At 31.7% G+C, this 20,557-nt stretch overlaps 1 protein-coding gene across 2 annotated transcripts in view; it reads right to left on the bottom strand.

Annotated features, from left to right (window-relative positions):
* The window catches only part of LOC117110323, a 115,472-nt gene that overhangs the window by 10,633 nt on the left and 84,282 nt on the right, over nucleotides 1-20,557 (bottom strand). For both annotated transcript variants that reach the window (XM_033252992.1, XM_033252994.1), the window contains 12 exons: nucleotides 20,334-20,415; nucleotides 18,353-18,427; nucleotides 14,751-14,918; nucleotides 13,161-13,244; nucleotides 11,551-11,627; nucleotides 9,483-9,544; nucleotides 8,248-8,476; nucleotides 5,682-5,785; nucleotides 4,353-4,496; nucleotides 3,480-3,641; nucleotides 1,721-1,837; nucleotides 572-705 (listed from right to left, as the gene is read on the bottom strand). In XM_033252992.1, coding sequence (XP_033108883.1) covers nucleotides 572-705; nucleotides 1,721-1,837; nucleotides 3,480-3,641; nucleotides 4,353-4,496; nucleotides 5,682-5,785; nucleotides 8,248-8,476; nucleotides 9,483-9,544; nucleotides 11,551-11,627; nucleotides 13,161-13,244; nucleotides 14,751-14,918; nucleotides 18,353-18,427; nucleotides 20,334-20,415 — 1,438 coding nt within the window. The remainder of the gene's footprint in view (nucleotides 1-571; nucleotides 706-1,720; nucleotides 1,838-3,479; nucleotides 3,642-4,352; nucleotides 4,497-5,681; nucleotides 5,786-8,247; nucleotides 8,477-9,482; nucleotides 9,545-11,550; nucleotides 11,628-13,160; nucleotides 13,245-14,750; nucleotides 14,919-18,352; nucleotides 18,428-20,333; nucleotides 20,416-20,557) is intronic.

Genomic DNA, 20,557 nt, shown 5'->3' with positions numbered 1-20,557 from the left:
TGACAAATCTTCGATCCAACACAAAAATATACACAAATTAAATGAGCAGCTTAGAAATAATACTAAATAATATTAGCTAACCTAATTTGAGGGGTTCGATCTGCTCATACCTATAGTCTCTATGGTCTAAAGGTACGATACTCGTCTTCATAGCAAAAGGTTGCGGGTTTGAATCCCACTGGAGACATTTTTTTCACACAACTAAGGAACTTTTCGTTGATGGGCCATGATTGATACAATTATAACATTATTTGTTCCTAAAACTTAGCACTGTTTCTATCGTTTACCTAACAAGAAAAAATCTATATTTTCTATTCAACAATATTGTCCATTATTTTATAAATATACAATGAATATTAAAATTATCTACCGATTATGAAAAGTTATGAAGATTTTATATTATGTAAGAAACAATTAAATTCCAGTAATAAGGATGACCAGTACAATGCATATTTAAAAAGGGAGTTTGGGATTAAAATTTTGTTTAGTTACATTTTTAAGAATGTTAGTACTCTATAAATATCTGTTGATTGATTGATTGGTTTCCTGTAATTGCTAACAGAATATTTACCTAATGGATGCTGTTCGTGCACAACTGAATACCAAGCTTATTTCTCCAAAGAACCTGCCTGATTCCATTGTGTCAAAGACAGTTGATCCATCCTCCGATACCACTTCCACAATACCACGATGTATAAAGAACATCTAGAAATACATTACGAAAATATTTCATGTTTGCAATGTTATTTCATAAGTCATGTTTGCATTGGAATAATTTTGACCCAAAGGGTATACTTTACGTTGATAAAATCCGCTGTTGGATTTAAGATAGTAAGTTTTTGCGCATAATCGTATATACATCCTAAGAAAAGTACAGTAATGCATAAATTAACATGTGCGCAGGAAGATTTTAACCGCTACTACATGGAGATCGGATTGAACACTAGCCACAAAGCACAGTGGTCTAGAGGTTAAACACAAGGTTAGTGATCTGGAGGTCATGAGTTCCATTCCCAAATGAATTACTGGCAAGAGATTTTTTGCAAGTATTTGGGAACGTATTGAGCATGCAGTACGATAACATGTCAGGTAGGGTAAAACATCAAATATATGGTTAGTTGACCAAAATTAATCCAATGTGAACACAGGCTTACTCTATTATGGATGATTTTTAAAACTTTCATAATTCTAACTACACAGTATATACTGCCATGAACTGTTTTATGTTTATGTTTTATGAGTTCTGTTTGATTCAATAAAGATACAATAATATTATACCATTAAACATGATAACATTAAAGTTTAGCGATTCTGATGATATGATATTTACAATGAAACCTACTACTGATAATGTCCATTATGATGAAATTGCATAGTAATGTTAATGAAAAGATAAGATTCAATTTTACTTACAATCAAATAGATAAAAATAAAATAATAAATTAAATTTGAAAACCGTAGCAATATTCTTTTAAGCTAGAATAAGTAAAGTGAAGAGAAAATTTATAGAAAAAAGTGAATTGTATTTGTACATTTTTTTCTGATGTGTTTTTAATTTATAATAGAGGGCCCCTGAACATCAGCTGGCCTTCTTGGTCCAGTTGGAAGGGTTACCCTCTATAAATGAATTTTGAATACACAAAAAAAGTGGTATAAGAGAAGATTATCGTGTATTAAAAACACTTTTCATATCCTTTTAAAAATATTATTTTCTACATACTTCTTTTCCAAAGTCAAATTTCTTGACAACATATTCACCACTGAGAAACAGAACTGGTCGCATACACATTGACAACATCTTCTGAAAACCAACCTCTGTGTTTTGGAACAGTGGTACCTGGCAAAATAAATAATAGTAATAATAGCAAAAACAGCAATAACAGTGGTGGATCTATAATTATAAATAGAGGGGTCAATGATGGCACTTTTGAAGATGGAGGGTCTACACTATCCCAGCCCCACCATCAAATTTTATCATAGCTACTCTATGGCACCTCAAGATGTCTGGAAATTGCACTCCCCAAGTGATAAAGTAATTTTTCTCACATTTTTTTAAAATGTTGTGAATTTTTAAAAAAATTTTTGAGGAGTATAATTTCACTACTGCAGCAATGCAACATACAGGCGCAGAATCATTACGTGCCCATTTACACACTTCTTGGTGGAGAGTGTTTAATAGCCCGGTCAGACATAATTGAAATGAACAATCGGATTTGAAACCCTTATCACAACACTGAAAGCCTAGTGAATCGAAACGTTTCACCAACCACTACAAATTAATCAACATATTGACACTGATTGCCTTGCTTCGCTTTGTCCACCTTTTCTACAAAAAGAACTCTGTTCAATAACTTTCACATCTACAATGTAATTCATAATAAGATACCTGAAGGCGCACTGGCGTGGAATAATTATTGTTCAAGGAGATGAAATCGTTATCAACAGTAAAGCCAAATCATTTACAATATAATTGATTATCAAGGTCAACATCAGATGAACATCCTACAACAGAAAATGTAGTATACGTACATGGTCCACCAACTGTGATTTTTTATTTTTTAACCTTTTTAAGCTATTTTTCCGAACGCAATACTCATGAAATTTGTCCAAAAAAAAAATAAATAAATTCACAATGGACATAATAATTATTCTGGGATTTATTGGTAATTCTAACATTCGAAAGTCATTCTAATAAGTGTTCATATATCCTAGTCTTACTAAGGACCTTTTGCATGCATGCGGATGTGATTGTGACACTCAGGGACTACAGTAATCTGTCATTAGTGACTAAATTACCCAAAAAAAATGATCTGATGTTTAGCTCAGACACAGTAAATTATTTTTATGGTTAATTTGCAAGTTGACACTACACTTACACATTTGGGAACGTGATTGAAGTTAACATCAATTATTCTATTTTAATGACATTATTCTTAGGTGTGGAGGATTCTATGTCGCATCTATGAACTTATTAGACGGATCAGCACGAGATTGATTAGTTCAAGTAAGCCACAATACCAGACATTGCTATGATTGAGAATTCCCAGCACAGAATAATGTTCACCATCATTGTGTGCAGCTCCTACCTTTAACATAGTAGTCCCAAAATAAAAGACACTTTATAACCGCAACTTAGAGCGGATAGAAAAACTGCAAATTTTTTTCTAATTAATTTCAAATACAATATCAGCATTTTTCTCGACACAGAGGATGTGTTCAGAGAACGTTGGATGGTTGAAAGTGAATATTCGCACTATAATTGTACCAAAATTTCCATTTGGCCTTCCCATGGCAAAGTCATCTGCATCAAGAAAAATTCTGGACTTTTTTTAAAAAAGCTTGTCTGTGTCTGTTTTTTGGGAAAAAGTTAAAATCTATCAATTTTTTCTATTTGCCCTTAAACTTATTTTATATAAATATTATTATATATATAAAAAAAAAAGCAACCTGTGGTATCCCCCTCTCCTTGGCCTGCCTACCTTATTGATCATCTCCTGGTAAAGATTCAGGGTGACATCTGCCTTAAGAGAAAGAGGCAAGCCATCAAAAAGCGAGTCAGGGTCAACGCCCTTAGTGCGAAGCCACAAGTAGTTGTAGTACGTGATGACTCTATGCTCCAGGTTCTTATCAGATTGATGATCCTGACAGGAAATTGACAATTCAAATGCCACTTAAAGATTTGTACACATTAAGTAACACATGAACTTTTCACATTTCTAGAAATCCAGTAAGAGTTATGTTGAAAAATTGACAAATGCCAATCTCGGCAGTGAATATTTTGATATGAAATAACAAAATGTTTTATTTTCATGTTTTTTATTAACCAAAGGCAAATTTTTAACTTTAAATATGTGAAATTAAACTAATAATAAAATAAAAACTAGTAAAGAGTCCAATTTATTTCAGAGCGGGGCAACAACAATAAATTTTGTGGCCTTTTTAAAAGGGTATAATATACATATTCATTATTATAATATACATATTCATTATTTGTATGTAGACATTATTAACTCCCATGGACCAAATACTCCCCACCCACAAAAACCGTGCACCAATAATTCACATATATATTAGCAATCAATACACAAACTTCATCCACACTCCAATCCACAGCCCCATATACACCTGATATCAACACAGACACCTCTGGATTCCACCTTTCATACACCCACTTCATTACATACAATACTCACATACCCATACTTATAACCTACACCCCACACTTACATCCACAAATACCCACGCAAACACACACACACACACACACACTGAAATTCACACTATTGCACACCTCACACTCACAACTTTTAAAACTTTAAGGCTTTTATTGTAAAATGGATGACCTAGCTTACCTTCAGATAGTGCTTGACTGCTGTTAGTTTCTCTTGGTAGCGGGCACGTTGTGCGTCAGCATTGGCCAAGCTAGCAGCTACGCTAGCAATAATGTACCCAAAGAACACAATACCCATGATCATTGAAAATAATGCAAGCACCATCTTTACACAGAAAAAATAATGTATAATAAGAGATTAATTATACAAAAAAATTATGATCATATACAGCAAATAAATCATAAGGTAATAAAATTGGTATGATAACATGTTTATCAGTGATATATGCGACATCCATGCTAACACCATCAATTATGGCCAAAAATGAGAAATTTATTCATATTCTGCACATTAAAGGCTTTAAAGTGATAGGTCGGTCATTTGATATCAACTTACTAATTGCCAAAGTTCTGATTAACAGTGTTATGGCCTCTCTGTACTAAATATACAATACTGTCGCATTCTTATGCTAATTATTCAGTTAAAAAAATGGCAACAGTATGCTGGTTTTGGGATGACAAGCCTTATATGAAGATGGTAAACATATATTTTTTATCTTTTTATCATCATTATATCATGGATGGAGCAGTTTCTACATACTAAGTTTAATATCAAATATTTACTGTATATCATGGGATTCCTTTAATACCTGGATGAAAATGCATCTTAAGGTGAAAACCAAAAGATTTATCTAGGTTGGTCTCCTGGCTCAGCTGGTAGGGCTGAGCAACCAATTTTATGAAAATTTATTATCATTAAAAAATCTTTTTTAAAAGTGGTTGAATACGTTTTTAATCTACTAATTATAAATTCAGCAATAATCAGGTAACATAATTTTGTTTTAGTTATTTAACAATTAAATTCAGTATTGGGAGTGAACAGAAAAGCCCTTTTACTTTTCCAAAATAGTTCTTAAACTCAGATTATCAAAAATTAATTTGAAACACACTTAAAGCGCTCTCCAAACTATCATTTTTGTTTTTTTACAAAAACTGCTGTATCTCCATATGTAGTCATGATGTGCCCATCTCATGATGTGATGTCATCATGATGTGATGTCATCATGATGATATTAGGGAGCGCTTTCAATTGCACAACGACGGTAGGACGTAGAACATAATGACGTCACTAAAAGTCAGCTGCGCAAGTGAGAACGTTAAGGTCACCTCGTCGAGTAGATTCTGGAATGCAATTTGGTCAAATCTACGTATGCAGAGAATGTAGGATACCAGGTAAGAACGGTCACGCATGAGTGATTTCGTTATTGCGTCCCGTCGTCGCACAGAAAGCTCCCTATTTAAGCTTCTTTTTGTTATATAAAATTTGACAGTAGAGTACATAAAGCCTTACTTCATTCACATTATTTGCGTGAATATCTCCATACCCAACAGAAGCTCCAGTGGCCGATGCCCAGTACAAACTGATCACATACTGAACGCCTATGGATTTTGAGCCTACAAAACAGAATCAGAAGACACGATGCTGTAAACACTTTCATCTATTTCCATCTTTATAAAGTTCATTATGATTGATAAAATCTTCAAACGTCAATATGATTACTTACCAATGAGGCAATAATTTGTTTATCAAAACCCTTCACTCAACATAAACTGAAGTGTTGTGAACACCAGATTTAATTTCATTAAGTGATTATTCAAAAGATTTAAATCAATCAATGAACAACTAATAAAGGTGTCGAGAGCAAACTGCACAATCAAGTTTCATTCAATTCATCATGAAGTAAGTTAAAATGTTACAAAATAAACTGTTAATCAAAAATATATAAAACCAAAAACAATGATTAATAGATCAACAAAATAAAATTGTAAAAATTATTCATACTCTGGAAATCTGTTATGACTTGAGATTTTTATCTTATTTACATCATAATCAGGAACTATGGTGTAGATTGCCTGTTGCAAATTATTTGCACGTGATTTATTTTACTTGGTCTGTATGTTTACCTAGACAGATTTCAGGTATATCTTACTGTAATTTTGAGGGAATTGTAATCTAATGATATTATGCATAATCCACAATAGAGTAGGATGAATAAATGAATATATAAATAGACAGAAGCATGACGCCACTGAATTTTACATGTCTGTGTATCGATTATTCAGTAATATTCAAAAATCATTGTATAACTGCTTATTATCATTTTATACAATATAATATAATGTAAAATCACCAAGAAACAGGTTATGAATTTATTTTTTAATAAACATGAATATTATATACTGAAGATCTATGATCATGTTGATTTTCTAAACCTTTATATTTCATTTGTGCATTATATTTTAATAGTTTTTTTTACCTCTTTTATCATTTCTTTCATTTTCTCGTACTTTAATTTATATTTTTACCAAATCTGGACTTCTTGGGAGACAAGTATGTCAATTGTATTGAAAGAGCTTTCCACAGTAAAGAAACATTGATATTGTATCGTATTAATCCTTAGGATGACTGTGGATAGGTTCATTTTTCAAAGGAAAGATGGTTGAACCTTAAAGAAGTTTCTACATTTGCTTTGGATGCACATGTATGTGTACCAAGTACAATTTGATTGCCCACCTCCCAAATTGAATTTGTGTATTGTGTATTCTACCTGATGGATCACCAAAATTATACTTAATCATGTGATTTTCCAAGGTCAGAGCAAGAGAATCTTTAAATGTTAAAAAAAATCGATTTTACTCTTCCAAAATATCAGAAAGGACATGAAATTGAATTATTACATAGCCATATATTTTATGAGTAGTTATTAAATAAGTTTCTGAGTCTGAGAAATAAACTTATATTAAAAAGATAATGATTCTTCAATTCAGAGGGAAAATCTTTCATGAAAAAAATTTAAAAATGAAATGTAGAAGACAGCAAGCAGGAAGTGTTTGAAATAATATTAAAGATTTAAATATATTTCATTCATTATTATTATTATTATTATTATTATTATTATTATTATTGGTATTATTATTATTATTGTTATTATTATTATTATTATTATTATTATTATTATTGTTATATATTCAACAAAATTCTTCAAATAAATTGAGCATAGTATTTAATGTAACAGCAAATACAATAGAATTGTTTATTGAAGGTCAAGATTTACATCTATTAATTGTTAAAAACTTTGCAGATTTTATCAAATATGTTATATAATAATAAATAATACTGTTCCTTTCTTAATCAAAGAAATACAATTAACTGTTAGATACCAAAGTATTTTTGTTCCCTCTGTTTTTCCTTAAATCAGTTTAAATGTATCCAAACAAATTATCACAATTCAAAACAACAAAAGTATCTGCATAGGTTGTTGTATGTAAAATTTATTTAAATATATTGTATATAAGTAAATTGTTATCAATCACATTATGGAAAAGGACAGTATCATTATCAATTATTATTGAGCAGAACATACAGGCTTCATCATTATAAGATTTTGAATACTGACAAATTATTATTATAACTAATCATGATTTAATCATTGTATTGTTTTAAAACTGAAAGATTTTGTGAATAACAACCATTACAATGTAAAGGTTATACATTCACCAAACCACATGTGCATTAAAACAATAATATAAAAAATGTTAATACAGAGTTAGAAGAATAAAGCTACAAATGTCTACATTTGAATTTATATGCAGACAGGCAACCATAAAACCTCAATAATTTTAGCGGGGAATATTTTTATTATCATACTCGATAATACTATAAAAAAAACAAACAAGATGAATAAGCGAGCGTTCTTTTTGTGTTTCATATTGCTTCGTTCATCAATTATATCTATTTATATATTTTAGATTTATTGCGTTAAATAAAATCTTGTTACACAATTACCATAGTAACTATAAAATAAAGGCGACAGCCCCACATAATAATATATCTGAACTAAGATTGTGAAACTTACCAAAATCTAAAGCTGTATAGTTTGTCCAAGAATTCGTGTAGCAGTAGTGACTGTTGGTTTTGAAGCGGTCATCTGGAACTTCCTTGGTGGTGATTGGTGGGCATGCGTTAAAGTACCACGCACAAGCTAGTAAGTGTATGAAGATGAGTAGGTAGAAGAGGAATTTCACCTTGCGGATTGAATCGGTCTCACGCTCCACTCCGGACTCTAGGTAGTTGAATGCCAGAGGCTACACAGTGATAATAATAATGATAATTATAATACAGATTGAACCAATGAACAAAAGCCAAGAGCGTTTATTATTCCTTGGTCATAGGACAAAACTACTAAAAAAAAGTTAAAAATACCTTACTGTAAATAATATTAATATAAAATATATAAGTATATATATATATATATGTCTTTTCATGTACAAAAAAGTAATGAAAAATATATATACATGTTTAATTATAATAAATCCGGACACCCACTCTGCCCGACAGTCGTTAGCCGACGAGATTCTATGCAGAACACAACACAACAACGCGCATTAGACAGATCACTTTAATGACGATCCGTTGAGACTGCCAATAGGGAACATTCTAATTGCGGGATGACGCAACGCCAGAACGGATTCACTCATGCGTGACCGTCCTACGTCCTCTGCAAAATGTAGATTTGGCCAAATTGCATCCTAGAATCCACGCGACCATGAGAATTCAACGTTTTCGAATGCGCAGATGAATTCATTCGATGTCATTACATTCTACATCCTACTGTCTACTGCCATTGTGCAATCAAACGCTCCCTACTGACAATCAGCAGGCGGCATTACGTCGTCTAGCAGGCGGCATTACGTCGTCTAGCAGGCGGCATTACGTCGTCTAACACTCACATGGTGCGGAGTTGGATTTGTCGTACAGTGCAGCGAGTGTCGGCTTAACAGCTTGTTCGTTTTTTTTTCTTTTTTATTCAAATTCTGATTTGATTAATTAAATCATCAAGATCCAGAAATAAAAGTTATTTCGAAATCATAAAAATATAAAATATACTTGTGCTTAGTCTCCCCTACCATAACATTTAAAAGGGGATGTTGCAAACAATTAGAATCAAACTAATATAAAAGATATATTTTTGGAAACTATCTTTTGTTTATTACACCTTCATAAATAACAGTTATGTTAATATATTCTATTTTTGTTGTATAATATATAATTTTATTGTGCAGTTACTATATTAAACATAAAGGTACATACCACTCTGTACAGCTGTAGAAGGCGGTTCAATCTAACTAGGGCATATATATGCACAGAGTCTCCTAAAAACAACAATAAAGACAAATAGTACTTTCACAGAAATCATTATATGAATGATGTACCTATAAAATAGAAATTTATAAATCTCAATTGTAAAATCTATGTCATGCAAAGAGCATCTTTTTACGATTGTATTCTCTGCTCATTCTTAGCAATTTGAATCAATATAAATATAGAACAATTTTAAAATAATCATATGAATGTGTTTTAATGGAATGTTAAAAACAATAATTATGGTTAAGCTACATGTTTTTTAATAATAATAACTATTCTCTATAGTTTGTGGCTTTGTCATGCACTTTTTGTAAATGTAAATGCATTGGGTGCAACTCTAAAGGTTTGGCTAAGAAACTCTTTGTATGAGCCTAATCTCCTGGCCTCTGGGGTATTAAATATACTCTCACAGATTTTTATCCAAGTATAGAGACCATCTCTTTATATTACTACCATAGCTATGTATTATTACAAGCTGTGAAGATTATGATTATGAACATAGCTAGTGTAGTATTTCGACATCAATGTAAGTTACGTCTGACAATATCATGCCTAGCAACAAGCGTATCTGGTTTGCATCAAATTAAGTGCGCTACATCCATCCATCCAGGGTAGCTTTAAGTGCGCTCCTTCTGTCCAGGGTTGCTTTTCTAGATCACAATCTTTTATTCTTCATACTCATCATGATCACTTTGTACAAAATTGATTTTTTTTTTGTCTTCTATCAGTCCAATACTTCTCATCACAAATTGGTGTGTTAAAATTTGACTTCTAGTTCTCAAATTAAAATACATTAAAAAGCATAGCTTAAGGTAGAGAGTATCATGACTTCTGGAAATAATAGTTGACCTGTCCCTTGCATAGTTTTTTGTAGTCTTGTGAATTTGATGAAAATAATGGATGGTCCCTACATTCATTAATTATGACAAGTATTTACATAGTGCACCATCTTATCTCTCATGTTGTATCTAATGAATTTATTCATAATGGCACATTAATAGTACCAAATGGATACCTGAAAACGGTAAAGAAACTTTTTAGATTTAAGTTTTTCCTAAAATAATAATGAATCTCCCTCTAATAAATTTTAAAAAGGCATGTAACAAAAATGATGGATTTAGAAACAGCAATCAATATTGAAAATCAATCAATCAGTTATATTTTTTACCCTTTTATGGTTATTACCACCAACATTAATTACTTCTACATTATTTTTAATAATAATGTTTGGTTTTTATAATCAGAAGACCGTGTCAAAGTGCTTGAAACATTATCACGCCTGGTCATTAAATTATCATTGACAAACTCGCAACACGCAACATCCTCCGCTCTCTAGGGAGTGTTTCATGTCTTGTAGGATTACAGTACATTGCACTGTACAGACCTACACATTATTGCTTTACCCAAACAGTATCCATTACTGAATAGAGAAACAAACATTTGTAAAGTGCACTATGCAAGGACACAAAGTAATGCCGACAGCTTGGGAGTTAAACCTTAACACCAACGTGCGAATCTAGAAGTCTTGAAATGGGAGGAGGTCACAGAAGTGGAGTGGGGGGCCCTCTATAATTAAGTGAGGGGGGGAAAAAAATTGCAAAGTAAGGTGATATGAGGTAATTTTTAATTACTTGAGCATGATCGGTTGTGCTTTGGACATTTTCAATAGGGTGGTGACTGGGGGATAGAAGGTTTTATATTTTTGAGGGAGTGACATCCCTCCCCCTCACACCTCTTTTATACACCACTGTCACCAACCCCTCCAATGTTCACATCTGTTATTTAATATCAGAAACCTTATGAAAGAAGTATAAATTATGAAAATAAAATAAACACAACTGTAACCTAAACATACAGCAGGAAAAACTATATCTTGTTTAACAAATTTTATTTCGGAAAGAGGAAGGAAAATACATCTGTCTCTTATACACAGTTTATTGAATATAAAGGTACAATATAAGTCTTGCCTACTTACAATGCAACAATAAACAGATTTCAATTTGTATAAACTCACCTATAAAGCTTCGTAATACTGCATAAGCAATGAGCTCGGTGGGGAAAATAGCAAGCAGATCAATAACAAAATTGGTCCTAATAAAAAAATATATGTTGTTTAATGTTTGTTATTAAACAATATTATCATTATTGCTTAACTACAGGTCTCCCTCTAATTAAAGACCACTTCTGGGACTGTGGTCTTTAGCAGCTTTGGTCTCTAATTAGAATAATAAAGATAAAAGACATTTGTTGAATTGGGAACACATAAAAGTGGTCTTTAATTGGAGTGGTCATTAATTGGAGGGAAACCTGAAGTTCCATAATACTTTGAATAGCAAATATTTCATTTTTTTTAAAGAACTCACTTCAATCCATCTTGTACATCCAGCAATGGCAGATATGCATAATAATGCAGAAGTTTATTACTTATATTTTATTACATGCATACTGGTACACACTGGCCTACTTAAAAGCTATATAAATTTTCTAATTTGTATGTTTGATAAAGACATGAATATGCTACTACACAAATAGTGATATAAATTTGTATAATTTATTATAAATATTTGATCTCTGTCTCACATAACCCACATGAACATCCAATATATTGTAAATTACTTTCATTTATAATTCAGAAAATATGTTTTCTAGCAAAAATCTATACTTTTATATCAATTACTGTTAGTGACAACATTTCTTATTAGAAGGTGCGATCAAAACAATCTTACAGAGTGAAATACCACAATAAAATACTTACAAAAACCATACTATATCTACAAAAACAGAATTTAGTAAAATGTCAACATGTATAAATTATAGGCAAAACTTGGTGCCAAGAAGATATTCAATGATACAAGACACATTACTGTTAATTGGGAATTGCATACTCTCCAGTTTTTAATTCCCATTGTTCTATTTTTCAAGTCAGTACTCGACTGTAAAATTTAAGTACAGCCAATGTGGTATCAGTTGCTGTTAGCTTTGGGGTTGAATAGGGCTGTGAACTGCAAACATTTAAATGAGTTTTTAATTGCGTAGGCCTAAACTAATTAAATATTTTAACCATTAAATACATTTTTTTTCCAAACTAAATCAGCTCTAAAGATTCATAATGGTACACAATACAGTACAAAAGTACACACATACATAATGCTCTGTACATACTAACATGAAATTAGAACATTTTACAGATGATAAGCACACATAAGCTTGATAAAATAATCAATTTAAATTAAGCTACGAGGCAAAACTTAATAGATCAGATGCTGTATACATTACACTGTAGGTGTGTAAGAAGATAGTACACCATATTACCTCAGTGTTTTTCCTGATGTTTTGTTCTTTACTTTTTTTTCACATCTACAAATGACATGCTTATCAAACATGCAACCTTCTAGTCTCCACAAGAATAAATGAAAAATTTATTTTTGTGGAGATTAATTCATAATGATGTACAATTTTTTTTTTTGGTCATACCTCAGTTCCATACTGCTTGAAAACGCTGTGTCTCATGAGTATTACTAAGTCTTACTTCATTAGTTCAGAGCCAATGAAGAGTTATTTGTACAACTAGCAATTATACAGAATATTTATCAATAAAAAATGACAATATGCAATTGTTTTTACCTTAAATAATGTTTGGCCGTCGAAAGTGGATGCGTTACTTGTACATTGTTTGAATTATTGAAAGCCATGTGAAACTTTAAATACCTACAGTATTAAAAAGAACACATTATTGAAAAGTATACTATCAACAGTACCAAATTAACACTTTTATTGCACACATTACATTGATATTTGAAAGATGGAAAAATGTTTGATGAGCAATTAAAGCTGAGTCCACACTATCAAATATTATGTGACAAATAGCTAAGTTGTAGCAAAAATTGAAATTCAAGTTATTGGTATTTTCAGATACCTAAGTATGTGATCTTTAAAATGAGGGGTCATTCATTGAAATTGGACATTTCAAGCCTGAGTTATTGGAAAGTGAAAGTACAGTACTCTTAGAGTCATGATAAACATGATTTTGAGTAATTGCCTTCCAAAGTTATTTGTGCATACATTGTTTAATAGAATGAACTATCAAAATAACATTAAATAAACAATTTGTTGACCACTTAAAGAACTAAAACTTTGGTACATGATTAAAAAGATATTAAACTTTTGATCTATAATAAAAAACAAATTTGGATTTTTAGGTTATTTTTTGAGCTTCCATATTTTAAAGCTCATTTACTCAATACTGGCCAGTGCGACAACTTAACCATTTCGCCGCGACATGCCTCAAATGTGCGTGATGTGCCCATATATGGGCATGATGATATCATATTACACCCATATGGGCATATCACATTAATGACACTACAGCAACTGTAGAAAAATAAAAAATTCAATGTAAATAGAAAATTTTGCCAATCCACCAATTTCTAAGATCATTCTATTTTTATAGCCTCGTGTATTTGTACTGTAGTATACATGCTCAAAATGTTTAACTATTGATTTTATGACATACTTATTAAGAAAAAAAATATAATTTGTTCAATAAAAGCAAGAATGCTGCAAACTTATTTCAAGTCTAATCCAGGTCACACTACTGAAAATATTCCTCACGCCATGCCTTAAAAGGCCTACATTTGCATCACCTCTCTGTTTATCTTTGAGTACTATATTGTTTTAATCAATATTTTTGCAATGAAGCATCAAGTTTTATGGTGTGTATGGTTGCAGCACCAACACCAATTTGGAGACTGTAATATCGGATTACGGAGAAGCTGTAAATTGAGTAGTCAACTCCGCAAAAGTAGGACTTTTGAAAGGTGAAACGACAGTAATGACTAGAAAATAAACAAGTAGGCAAAGTAAAGTATCTTTGCATTTCTAACATAAACTAAAAATAGGATTAAAATTCACCATCATTTAAAACCACATGTGAATTTCTTTTAAAGAAAAGATAATTTTCTACTGAAAGATGAAGAATAAAATTTTAGGAAAAATTTTTTTTATTAATTAAAATAATATAATTAAAAAATGATCGAATAGTTTCATTTGGTTTTGTATCGGTATGTCTAATATATCTTCAAATGAATAAAAATTACGGTAGTATATCATATTTATACCTCCATGATTAGGTAATTAACAGATGATATTTGTTTATATATAATAGTAGTTTTTCGCATTAACGGATGATAATTTTTTTTGTATAGTTAAACTCACATGTCCACGTAGCAAGTAATGTCCAGTGCATAGTTCACAACCCATAATGCAACATCTGTATGCAAGAAGCATGCTTGAAGCGTGATGGTGAAAGCTGAGATGAGAGCCACAGCTACACGTAGTATCTCCCACCATTTGCAGAAATTGCCTTCAGACAACAATGCACGACTGTGGTAACAAAATGCCAATGTTAAATTAAATTAAGAAATGACCTATGATTAACTTTCTTACAAACCTATATCAATTAAAGATGTACTGCATACCAAAGTAATATGGAAAAAACAACAAAAAAATCAATAAAAATTTTGAATATTTCTTTGAAAAGAATTTAAAAAGTTATTAAACTTCCAACAAGAAACAAATTGACAAAAAAAAAGATTTTTACGCTGATTTACAGACATTTTAATACAAAAATCTGTTAAATTGATTACTACATCAGCAAATTTCAGGGTCTATGCAAAAGAATACAGAAAAATGTATTATTTAACTCTCAATTAGGGTATAAAAAAGGTCTAGCCTTATGATAACAACACATTTTTTGAATGAAGAAACAAAATACACTGCCTTGCAAGACACTGAACAAAACACAATTCAAAACCTTGGCATCTACTGTAGGTAGACACTGATGCCACATAAATAGTCCCATCATTCTCCTCGTTATTCTTCCCTGGTGAACATCCTTTACAATCAGCATAAAATATACCAATAAATTTTTCATAGTTAACCTCTTTCACATTCTTACATAATTTAAGGGAATGAATACTGTATCATGTTTTACCAAAGGATAGTTTTAGGGTGAGAAAAGGAAATGTGAAGAAAGAAAAAAATACATTATTCATGAACAAAGCAAAAATCCTCTTCCTTTAATACTTGTCATTCCTTCGCTTATTATACATAACATTTCTTTGAAATTACGCATTTTGTTACGTATTGAGAGAAAAAGAAAATTAGTGGCTACTCTACGTATATTTAATGCCAATCTTTAATGACTTTACACCAATCTCTAACAGTGTTGGGATATACACATTAAATAATCTCTTAATTATTTTATGTGTATTTGCAAACTCAATGTAAATGAACCTTGAGACAGAAACTACAAAAACCAAGTATATCATTAGACTTTGACCTTTCAAAATACACCATTCCCTGCTCATTTGAATTGCAGTAAAAGCAATATTCGTATTGAATAACAAATTTGTTTAGGTTTTTTATCTTTTCAGAAACTATAATTCTATCCAACTACAGCGTAGAGAAATTAATTCATGTATAATATTTAATTGTTTTTTATACTCAACACTCAACAGAGAATAATCTAGATATCCCGTGCATCAGAATAAAACTTCCATCTATGATTTACTACCAAATGAATTAGTTGAATAATTAAAGAAAGCCGACATCACAAGTCTTGTTGATATAATGAATCATAAAATATCTTACATAGAGCATAGAGCATCTTGTCTATTAGAGTTCTTAACATCTTTTTCATAGATATTCATATACAAGTCAATAGAATAATGCATAAGTTGATATAAACTTAGATAGGATTTAAAGACCAGCCAAACTTGGGCTTTTTACAACATTATACCCAGGGCATAGGCTGATAACTTATTTAGTATTTTAACGCACATAGTGGAACTAATTTGCTTCCCCTCCCGCATCCTGGTCTACACCAATGATGCTGGGCGGATTAAGAATTTTTTAACAAAGTGGGGACGAATTTTATATAGCCGGGCCTACATGTAATATCATATGAATTTAGTATTTGCATGCTATTTTGGTTATTTTTCCATGAAAAAAATAATAGGCAACAATGGCACCTCTCTAAATCCGTCTCATCATTTTCACACAGCTGCAAAATACTATATATTTCAACGAAGGAGTAAAACTACTCTTTACTCCATGGTATAGCACATTGAGGGACCTTGATGCTATTTTAATTTATGAAGTGCAATAAGAAAGCTAGAAGGCAATACTGATATTATGCATATCTCGTTGATTATTCAAAGCTGAATGTCGCAAGTACGTGATGTCATATTTTGTTGGGTATATCATCAATCACAGAAAGCAGAAAATTTGCACAAAGAGAACTTTTAGGCTAACCCAAAGGATATTGTGATGATCTTGTATCTTTGGTGACAATGATATATTATCTTTGCAATTTCTTAAATGTCAAAAATCTAGAATTGAGTTTAATAATTTGCTTAAAATATATTTACTGATTAATTAATTGCTAAAAAATAAGATTAGACACATAATGTACTGTACAATGCACTGTGTGTTTACACTACCCTACAAAATTGTCAGTATGAATGGTATGAACATGGAGGTATGGTAGGATGTACAGTAAAGGGGCAAATAACTGCATATTTCCAATAGCCATGTAAACAATTGAAGTGGCAATTTTTCGTAATATCATCGACCAGGATGGGGATTGGGAAATGGATCCAGGGGCCGAAAAGAGATATTGAGTTCCTTCAGGCAGAATTGAATCAGCATTTTGATCCAATACGCCAGATAGTTGCTTTCATTGCAAATGACACAAAATCCAAATCCGAGATAACTAACCCTAATTGTCAGTGTTTGCATGCACTCAAGTAGTGGCCTAGTTACTTTGTATATTAAGTCTGTCATTATAACCTTTAAAGACAACAGATCCAATAATTTGACCAGTAAAAGCCATTCAAATTGTCATGATTATGGCTACATAGAATCTACGTACTGAACATAGCAAGAGCGGCGAATAGAATTTAAAACCAGGGGTCCACGGTTCAGCGCACACAATATAGATACCACCAGTAGCTGAATGAGTTTAATCATGGTCTAATCTACTTTCTAATATATATTAATATTTGATACTTCTGGCAAAAATATTGTGTTCTATTTCTCTGTCATAAAGGCCTATTTACACAGAGAGCGACACAGTGGCAACAGTCACAAAAGCAATCCAGCCGTGACTAATGGTAACTATCGTGGCTTGTTCTGCAGTCTCTACAGTACATGAGGGAAGTTAGTGACTGGTCAGAATATCTTTTGTTGCGCGACAGTTTTTGGAACTTAAAATTATTCTATCTAGGCGACGCATTGTTTTGTTGCATACTCGCGCCTTGTTTGGTGTAGATCACACAATAGATGAAGAGCATAATAGGCTCTATTTTTTCTAATGTTGTCGCTTTCTGTTGCCACACTCTGTAAATAGGCCTTTAAGTAGCAGAATTCATGAAAAAATAGCAATTTATATATAGTATAAAAAAACAGGCACAGACAAGAAAATTGTGTCAAAAATATTTAATACTATTCTAATGCTCATAATAAGAAAATTGTTGTTTAACTTTGCCACAGTTGTTCTGTACTTGGGACACACATTCAATTTATTTATACGGTACATGTTTATTAATTGTCTTGCACTGTACTATATTATAATGAACATAACAAATTATTACTGAAATGTAGTGCAACTAAACAATATCATGTAACACAATGAATCACTACCAGATAATTAGTAAAACAACAAAAATTACACTTTTGATGATTTCATTCAAAATATATGTGTACACTGTAGCACACATTTACATAACAAATCTAAAAATAGGCTGTGAACCTACCTCATTAGAAGTTTGGAGAAGATTCTGCCAAAAATGTTTAACTCCCTAAAAGGATTTAAGTAGTCCTCAGTGTTCCTGAAGGCAAAAAAAAATGTTAATTTAGTATGAAATATTTCTAAGACGGCTAAGTATCATGAAAAATTTAAAATACAGTACTATGTTATCAACATAAAGTTGCTTTTCTCAATGACATGTTAAGCTGGGCACACACTGCATTGAACGCAGAACGGTCATACTACCGTCGGCTGACAAATCCGCCATTGATAATTGACATGTCGACAAGGACGCGAAGCCTCGCCCACAAAGTCACGAAAACCTTAGACAATGGCGGCTAGACTTTCCGAGTTGGCAAAGATTTTCTTTGCTATCAACTTTCTTTAAGAAAGAGAATTCAGGGTAGGCGGTATGTAAATGAATCACATATTCATAGTGTTAATCTATTTCATGGAGCATGGCGGGGAAATTGACATGTCGACAAGGATGCGAAGCTCAGCCCACAAAGTCACGAAAACCTTAGACAATGGCGGCTAGACTAAACGAGTTGGTGAAGATTTTTTTGCTATCAACCTTCTTTAAGAAAGAGAATTCAGGGTAGGCGGTATGCAAATGAATCATATATTCATAGTGTTAATCTATTTCATGGAACAGGCAGGGAAATAATTGTAAAAGCCTCTGTATTTTGCTTCCAAAGGAAGAGGGAAAAGCAGCATTCAGTCAACCTCGTTGTCGGCACTGATGCGCACTGCTCGTATAAATCTGGGTATCTATAACCAAGCATAGACATCTAGGCCTAGGCCCGCGTATGTTTCGCATTGACAATCAGCTGTCTAAGGAAATTGAGAGGAACCAATGAGAGCAAAATAAAGACTAAATTGATTCTATCACTGATCACTCTTAACATAATGCAGCCAGGTTCTTTAGTAATTATATAGCATGATCAAAAATGAGCTACTCTAAAAAATTTTAAGCTAAAATTCCAAGAAAATAATAACAATAACAATAATAATAATCATAATAATAATAATAATAATAATATGCGCTAATTCAGACTTAAGGGGAATATCTGTGTTATTTTCCCCTTAACGTCATGTTATTTTCCCCTTAACGTGGTTTTTTTTTAATTGTTCTCTAATTTCTGTATTGTCTAAGTTCCCCTTAAGGTAGGTTTTAGTAACAAAATTTTATAGTCACAAAGAAAAAATGTGGAAGAAAAAAAAAAATCTATATGTTACTCTTTTCATTTTGTTTATTTTATATATTTTTCTCTTATACACATCTAGATGTGTATAAGAGACAGAGTTTAAGCACATGGAAAATTTCAACTGTATCATGTTGCATTGTGGACAATAAATATTCCTTGATTCCTTGCTATGTTGTATGCTACTGATACAAAATTGTATGCTACACTACTTCATTTTAACATACTCATCATCATTTATTCTGCATTACTATGCAACATTAACTTGGTATCGTGCAGACTTTTGAAACAAAATTCAATCATCATCAAGTTCATTATTTTTATTGACAAAACCATGGCGCCAATGTTATCTACCTAAAGAAAACTTATGGGGAAAATCAAATGAAAATCAATCGAAGTAATCAATTATTTACAATTAATCTGATAATTAAAATATATTCAATTTTGAATAACAAAATAAAAATTTTTTTCATAACTTGCAAACCTTCTAGTACAGGCCGGTTCACTAAAGAATAACAGGCTGAACAGACTTACAAATATTCAGTAATGTTTTTATCTTCATTTAAAGGAGGTTTTTAAATGAAGGCTTCTTTATGGGACCAAGGAGGTCCAGTATGTAATATACTTAAAGAAATGCAAACAGAATTCCCTTGAAAAACTGGATGCATAATGACCTGCCACTAGGCAGATCTCTATAAGTAGATCTAAGTAGTGCTAAGTTCCAGTGTAGTGATTTCCTACAGTTATACATATTTATTATAACATTATCTTGGATTAACTTACACATCAAAAATCTTGACGGATGCATTGCTAGGTTTATGTACTTTTGCTTCAAATGACGTGTCTTGATCAGGATCAGATGTGGCTGAGAATGAGAACAAATTAGGACAGGCTGATCCATATTGATGCGAGAACCTCATTCCAAACAGTCAGATAACTGCATGGAATCAGGTCGTTTCATCCATTCTACCGTAGTTTATGTCTATATATATATATATATACATCTG

This window comes from Anneissia japonica, unplaced genomic scaffold, assembly GCF_011630105.1.
Source record: "Anneissia japonica isolate Jap-2015-1 unplaced genomic scaffold, ASM1163010v1 scaffold5350_len443212_cov192, whole genome shotgun sequence".
Lineage (NCBI taxonomy): Eukaryota > Metazoa > Echinodermata > Crinoidea > Comatulida > Comatulidae > Anneissia > Anneissia japonica.
This window is presented reverse-complemented; position numbering and strand designations above follow the sequence as displayed.